Source organism: Meriones unguiculatus (assembly GCF_030254825.1).
Source record: "Meriones unguiculatus strain TT.TT164.6M chromosome 13 unlocalized genomic scaffold, Bangor_MerUng_6.1 Chr13_unordered_Contig_2907, whole genome shotgun sequence".
NCBI lineage: Eukaryota > Metazoa > Chordata > Mammalia > Rodentia > Muridae > Meriones > Meriones unguiculatus.
Genome location: NW_026843582.1, coordinates 1,007,501 through 1,015,000, shown reverse-complemented (window position 1 = coordinate 1,015,000; position 7,500 = coordinate 1,007,501). Strand labels below are relative to the sequence as shown.

Below are 7,500 nucleotides of genomic sequence, written 5' to 3'. Positions count from 1 at the left end.
ATGGGGATGAGGATGGGGATGAGGATGGGGATGGGGATGAGGATGGGGATGAGGATGAGGATGGGGATGAGGATGGGGATGAGGATGAGGATGGGGATGAGGATGAGGATGAGGATGGAGATGAGGATGGGGATGAGGATGAGGATGAGGATGGGGATGAGGATGAGGATGGGGATGAGGATGAGGATGGGGATGAGGATGAGGATGGGGATGAGGATGGGGATGGGGATGGGGATGAGGATGGGGATGAGGATGGGGATGAGGATGAGGATGGGGATGAGGATGAGGATGAGGATGGGGATGAGGATGAGGATGGGGATGAGGATGAGGATGGGGATGAGGATGGGGGATGGGGATGAGGATGGGGAGTGGGGATGGGGATGAGGATGAGGATGGGGATGAGGATGAGGGATGGGGGATGAGGATGAGGGATGGGGATGAGGATGGGGATGAGGGATGAGGATGAGGGATGAGGATGGATGAGATGAGGATGAGGGATGGGGATGAGGATGGAGATGAGGATGAGGATGAGGGATGAAGGGATGAGGGATGAGGATGATGGGGATGAGGATGGGGATGAGGATGAGGATGAGGAGATGAGGATGATGGGGATGAGGATGAGAGGGATGGGGATGAGGATGAGGATGGGGATGGGGATGAGGATGGGGATGAGGATGAGGATGGGGATGAGAATGGAAATGAGGATGAGGATGGGGATGAGGATGAGGATGAGGATGGGGATGAGGATGGGGATGAGGATGAGGATGAGGATGAGGATGGGGATGAGGATGAGGATGGGGATGAGGAGGAGGATGGGGATGAGGATGAGTCTGGGGATGAGGATGAGGATGAGGATGAGGATGAGGATGGGGATGGGGATGAGGATGAGGATGGGGATGAGGATGAGGATGGGGATGGGGATGAGGATGAGGATGGGGATGAGGATGGGGATGAGGATGAGGATGAGGAGATGGGGATGAGGATGAGGATGGGGATGAGGATGAGGAGATGGGGATGAGGATGAGGAGGAGGATGGGGATGAGGATGGGGATGAGGATGAAGATGGGGATAAGGAAGAGGATGAGGATGGGGATGAGGATGGGGATGAGGAGGAGGATGAGGATGAGGATGGGGATGAGGATGGGGATGAGGAGGAGGATGGGGATGAGGATGAGGATGAGGATGGGGATGAGGATGAGGATGGGGATGAGGATGGGGATGAGGATGAGGATGAGGATGAGGATGGAGATGAGGATGAGGATGGGGATGAGGATGGGGATGAGGATGAGGATGGGGATGGGGATGAGGATGAGGATGGGGATGGGGATGAGGATGGAGATGAAGATGGGGATGAGGATGAGGATGGGGATGAGGATGAGGATGGAGATGAGGATGAGGATGGGGATGAGGATGAGGATGGGGATGAGGATGAGGATGAGGATGGAGATGAAGATGGGGATGAGGATGAGGATGGGGATGAGGATGGAGATGGGGATGGGGATGAGGATGAGGATGAGATGAGGATGGGGATGAGGATGGGGATGAGGATGGAGATGGGGATGAAGATGGGGATGAGGATGAGGATGGGGATGAGGATGGGGATGAGGATGAGGATGAGGATGAGGATGGGGATGGGGATGAGGATGAGGATGGGGATGAGGATGGAGATGAGGATGAGGATGAGGATGAGGATGAAGATGGGGATGAGGATGAGGATGGGGATGAGGATGGGGATGAGGATGGGGATGAGGATGGGGATGAGGATGGGGATGAGGATGGAGATGAGGATGAGGATGGGGATGAAGATGGAGATGGGGATGAGGATGGGGATGAGGATGGGGATGGGGATGAGGATGGGGATGAGGATGAGGATGGGGATGAGGATGGGGATGAGGATGAGGATGGGGATGAGGGATGAGGATGAGGATGGGGATGAGGATGGGGATGAGGATGAAGATGGGGATAAGGAAGAGGATGGGGATGAGGATGAGGATGGGGATGAGGATGAGGATGGGGATGAGGATGAGGATGGGGATGAGGATGAGGATGGGGATGAGGATGAGGATGGGGATGGGGATGGGGATGGGGATGGGGATGAGGATGGGGATGAGGATGGGGATGAGGATGAGGATGGGGATGGGGATGAGGATGAGGATGGGGATGAGGATGAGGATGGGGATGAGGATGGGGATGAGGATGGGGATGGGGATGAGGATGGGGGATGGGGATGGGGATGAGGATGAGGATGGGGATGAGGATGAGGATGGGGATGAGGATGAGGATGGGGATGAGGATGGGGATGAGGATGAGGATGAGGATGAGGATGGAGATGAGGATGAGGATGGGGATGAGGATGGAGATGAGGATGAGGATGAGGATGAGGATGAGGATGAGGATGGGGATGAGGATGGGGATGAGGATGAGGATGGGGATGAGGATGGGGATGAGGATGAGGATGGGGATGAGGATGAGGATGAGGATGGGGATGAGGATGGGGATGAGGATGAGGATGGGGATGAGAATGGAAATGAGGATGAGGATGGGGATGAGGATGAGGATGAGGATGGGGATGAGGATGGGGATGAGGATGAGGATGAGGATGGGGATGAGGATGAGGATGGGGATGAGGAGGAGGATGGGGATGAGGATGAGTCTGGGGATGAGGATGAGGATGGGGATGAGGATGGGGATGAGGAGGAGGATGAGGATGAGGATGGGGATGAGGATGAGGATGAGGATGGGGATGGGGATGAGGATGAGGATGGGGATGAGGATGGGGATGAGGATGAGGATGAGGAGATGGGGATGAGGATGAGGATGGGGATGAGGATGAGGAGATGGGGATGAGGATGAGGAGGAGGATGGGGATGAGGATGGGGATGAGGATGAAGATGGGGATAAGGAAGAGGATGAGGATGGGGATGAGGATGGGGATGAGGAGGAGGATGAGGATGGGGATGAGGATGGAGATGAGGATGAGGATGGGGATGAGGATGGGGATGAGGAGGAGGATGAGGATGAGGATGAGGATGGGGATGAGGATGGGGATGGAGATGAGAATAGGCCGCCCCACCCAGGCCAAGCCCCGCCCAGAAAATGGCGGCACTGCAAAGACGCGCGCTGATAGGCCGCTTCCACCCGGCCCCGCCCCCTCAGACCCCACCCAGAAAATGGCGGCGCTGCGGTACCACGCGCTGATAGGCCGCCCCCAGGCCCCGCCTCTCAGACCCCGCCCAGAAAATGGCGGCGCCGCAGAGCCGCGCGCCGATAGGCCGACCCAGGCCCCGCCCCGCCCCGCCCCGAAAAATGGCGCTGCAGAGCTGCGCACCGATAGGCCGCCCCAGGGCCCAGCCCAGCCCAAGCTTCGCCCAGAAAATGGCGTCGCTGCGGAGCTGCTCACGGATAGGCCGCCCATCCGGCCCCGCCCCTGGCCCCGCCCAGAAAATGGCGGCGCTGCAGAGCCGCGCGCTGATAGGCGGCCGCAGGTCCCGCCCCGTCAGGCCCCGCCCAGAAAATGGCGGCGCTGCGTATCTGCGCGCCGATAGGCCGCCCCCCAGGCCCCGCCCAGAACATGGCGGCGCTGCAGAGCCGCGCGCTGATTGGCCGCCCCACCCAGGCCAGGCCCCGCCCAGAACATGGCGGCGCTGCAGAGCCGCGCGCTGATTGGCCGCCCCACCAGGCCAGGCCCCGCCCAGAACATGGCGGCGCTGCAGAGCCGCACGCTGATTGGCCGCCCCGCAGGCCCCGCCCCGCCCCCGGCCCCGCCCACCGGTAGGTGTCGTGCTCCAGGTCCAGGAGGTCGTAGGCCATGGCCTGGAAGGTCAGCTCGTGCAGCAGCGGGGTCACGGGGTCAGCCGCGCGGTCCACGATCAGCAGCTGCGAGCGCGTCTTCTCGGGGCCCTGCGGGGGGGGGAGGACGGGGAGGACGGGGAGGAGGACGGGGAGGAGGGGGAGGAGGGGATGACGGGGAGGAGGGGAGGAGGACGGGGAGGACGGGGGAGGAGGGGAAGGATGGGGAGGAGGACGGAGAGGATGGGGAGGACGGGGAGGAGGGGATGACGGGGAGGACGGGGAGGAAGACGGGGAGGACGGGGAGGATGACGGAGAGGATGACGGGGAGGAGGACGGGGAGGAGGACGGGGAGGAGGACAGGGAGGAGGATGGGGAGGACGGGGAGGAGGATGGGGAGGAGGACGGGGAGGAGGATGGGGAGGATGGGGAGGACGGGGAGGAGGGGGAGGACGGGGAGGACGGGGAGGAGGGGGAGGGGAGGACGGGGAGGAGGGGATGACGGGGAGGACGGGGAGGAGGACGGAGAGGATGAAGGGGAGGAGGACGGGGAGGAGGATGGGGAGGACGGGGAGGAGGACGGGGAGGAGGACAGGGAGGAGGAGGGGGGAGGACGGGGAGGATGGGGAGGAGGACGGGGAGGACGGGGAGGAGGATGGAGGGGAGGATGGAGAGGATGGAGGGGAGGATGGGGAGGATGGAGGGAAGGATGGGGAGGATGGGGAGGAGGATGGAGGGGAGGATGGGGAGGATGGAGGGGAGGATGGGGAGGATGGAGGGGAGGATGGAGGGGAGGATGGGGAGGATGGAGGGGAGGATGGAGGGGAGGATGGGGAGGATGGAGGGGAGGATGGGGAGGATGGAGGGGAGGATGGGGAGGAGGATGACGGGGAGGATGGAGGGGAGGATGGGGAGGAGGATGGGGAGGATGGGGAGGATGCCGCCCTCTCCCTCCCCCTCCTCCCTCCCCTCCTCCCCTCCTCCCTCCTCCTCCCTCCTCCCTCCTCCCCCCTCCCTCCTCCCCCTCCTCCCCGTCCCTCCCTCACCTCCCCGAGGCCGGGCGTGTCGGCCTTGAGGGCGTTGAGCTGCGCGAGCACAGCGTGCGCCAGCTGCGCGGTGTCCTCGGGGCCCCTGGGGAGCACGGGGAGCACGGGGAGGACGTCAGACACGGGGAGGACGGGGAGGACGTCAGACACGGGGAGGACGGGGAGCACGGGGAGGACGTCAGACACGGGGAGCACGGGGAGGACGGGGAGCACGGGGAGGACGTCAGACACGGGGAGGACGGGGAGCACGGGGAGGACGGGGAGGACGTCAGACACGGGGAGGACGGGGAGGACGTCGGACACGGGGAGGACGGGGAGGACGTCGGACACGGGGGAGCACGGGGAGGACGTCGGACACGGGGAGGACGGGGAGGACGTCAGACACAGGGAGGACGGGGAGGACGTCAGACACGGGGAGGACTGGGAGGACGTCGGACACGGGGAGGACGGGGAGGACGTCAGACACAGGGAGGACGGGGAGGACGTCAGACACGGGGAGGACGGGGAGGACGTCGGACACGGGGAGGACGGGGAGGACGTCAGACACGGGGAGGACGGGGAGGACGTCGGACACGGGGAGGACGGGGAGGACGTCGGACACGGGGAGGACGGGGAGGGACGTCAGACACGGGGAGGACGTCAGACACGGGGAGGACGGGGAGGACGTCGGACACGGGGAGGACGGGGAGGACGTCAGACACGGGGAGGACGGGGAGGACGTCAGACACGGGGAGGACGTCAGACACGGGGAGGACGGGGAGGACAGGGAGGACGTCAGACACGGGGAGGACGTCAGACACGGGGAGGACGTCAGACACGGGGAGGACGGAGGGGAGGACATGGGAGGACGTGGAGCACTGGGAGGACGGGGAAGAGGGAGCGGAGCACGGGGAGGAGGACAGGAAGGAGGGGAGGAAGGGAGGAGGACGGGGAGGACGAGGGAGGAGGACAGGGGAGCACGGGGAGGACGGAGGGGAGCACGGGGAGGACGGAGGGGAGCGCGGGGAGGACAGAGGGGAACACGGGGAGGACTGGGAGGAGCGCGGGGAGGACGGAGGGGAGCGCGGGGAGGACGGGGAGGAGCACGGAGAGCACGGGGAGGAGCACGGGGAGGACGGAGGGGAGCGCGGGGAGGACGGGGGAGGAGCACGGGGAGGACGGGGAGGACGGAGAGGAGCACGGGGAGGACGGGGAGGAGCGCGGGGAGCACGGGGAGGACTGGGAGGAGCGCGGGGAGGACGGGGAGGAGCGCGGGGAGCACGGGGAGGACTGGGAGGAGCGCGGGGAGCACGGGGAGGAGCGCGGGGAGGAGCGCGGGGAGCACGGGGGCCCCACCTGCGGTAGCGCACGGCGGGGAACTCGCGCAGCGTGGCGCAGAGCGTGGCGAGGCCCCGGGCGAGGGCGTGGAGCTGGCGCGTGCGCTCGCCGGCCCGGAACGGGCAGTAGAGGTTGTAGGTGCTGTGGGGGCGTCAAGGGAGAAGACCTGGGGGCGGGGCGGGGGCGGGGTCAGGGGCGGGGCCAGGGGCGGGGTCAGCGGCCGGGGGGGTTAGCTTCCAGGGTTCCCTACTCCTCCCTCTCCTCCTCCCTCTCCTCCCTCTCCTCCTCTTCCTCCTCCCTCCTCCCCCTCCTCCTTCTCCTCCCTCTCCTCCTCCCTCTGTTCCTCCCTCTGTTCCTCCCTCTGTTCCTCCCTCTCCTCCTCCCTCTCCTCCTCCCTCCTTCCTCCCTCCTTCCTCCCCCTCTTCCTCCCCCTCTTCCTCCCCCTCTTCCTCCCCCTCTTCCTCCCCTCTTCCTCCCCCTCTTCCTCCCCTCTTCCTCCCCCTCTTCCTCCCTCTCTTCCTCCCCCTCCTGGGCCTCGTAGGGCAGGAAGGCCGGCCCCGCCCCCCCGTGTAGCCCAGGCTAGCCCACCTGGGCCTCGCAGGGCAGGAAGGCCGGCCCCGCCCCCCCGTGTAGCCCAGGCTAGCCCACCTGGGCCTCGTAGGGCAGGAAGGCCGGCCCCGCCCCCCGTGTAGCCCAGGCTAGCCCACCTGGGCCTCGCAGGGCAGGAAGGCCGGCCCCGCCCCCCCGTGTAGCCCAGGCTAGCCCACCTGGGCCTCGTAGGGCAGGAAGGCCGGCCCCGCCCCCCCGTGGAGCCCAGGCTAGCCCACCTGGGCCTCGTAGGGCAGGAAGGCCGGCCCCGCCCCCCCCCGTGGAGCCCAGGCCAGCCCACCTGGGCCTCGTAGGGCAGGAAGGCCGGCCCCGCCCCCCCGTGTAGCCCAGGCTAGCCCACCTGGGCCTCGTAGGGCAGGAAGGCCGGCCCCGCCCCCCGTGTAGCCCAGGCTAGCCCACCTGGGCCTCGTAGGGCAGGAAGGCCGGCCCCGCCCCCCCGTGGAGCCCAGGCTAGCCCACCTGGGCCTCGCAGGGCAGGAAGGCCGGCCCCGCCCCCCCGTGTAGCCCAGGCCCCGCCCCCCGTGTAGCCCAGGCTAGCCCACCTGGGCCTCGTAGGGCAGGAAGGCCAGCTGGATCTCCTTGAGCGTCCTGAGGGCCCGCACCAGGCGCGCGCGGCCCAGCGCGGAGAACAGCGGCTCCGGGAGGGCTGCGGGGACACGGGGACACGGGGGACACTCAGGGGGGACACGGGGGACACGGGGACACTCAGGGGGGACACTCAGGGGGACACGGGGGACAC

The 7,500-nt window shown here is 66.0% G+C and overlaps 1 protein-coding gene across 1 annotated transcript in view; it reads right to left on the bottom strand.

Moving 5' to 3' along the window:
- Stxbp2 (syntaxin binding protein 2) overlaps nucleotides 1–7,500 on the bottom strand; it is a 33,360-nt gene that overhangs the window by 16,409 nt on the left and 9,451 nt on the right. Inside the window, 5 exon segments of the mRNA XM_060375916.1 lie at nucleotides 3,770–3,900; nucleotides 4,836–4,920; nucleotides 6,171–6,303; nucleotides 6,306–6,318; nucleotides 7,304–7,407. Of these exon segments, the coding sequence (XP_060231899.1) occupies nucleotides 3,770–3,900; nucleotides 4,836–4,920; nucleotides 6,171–6,303; nucleotides 6,306–6,318; nucleotides 7,304–7,407 (466 nt within the window).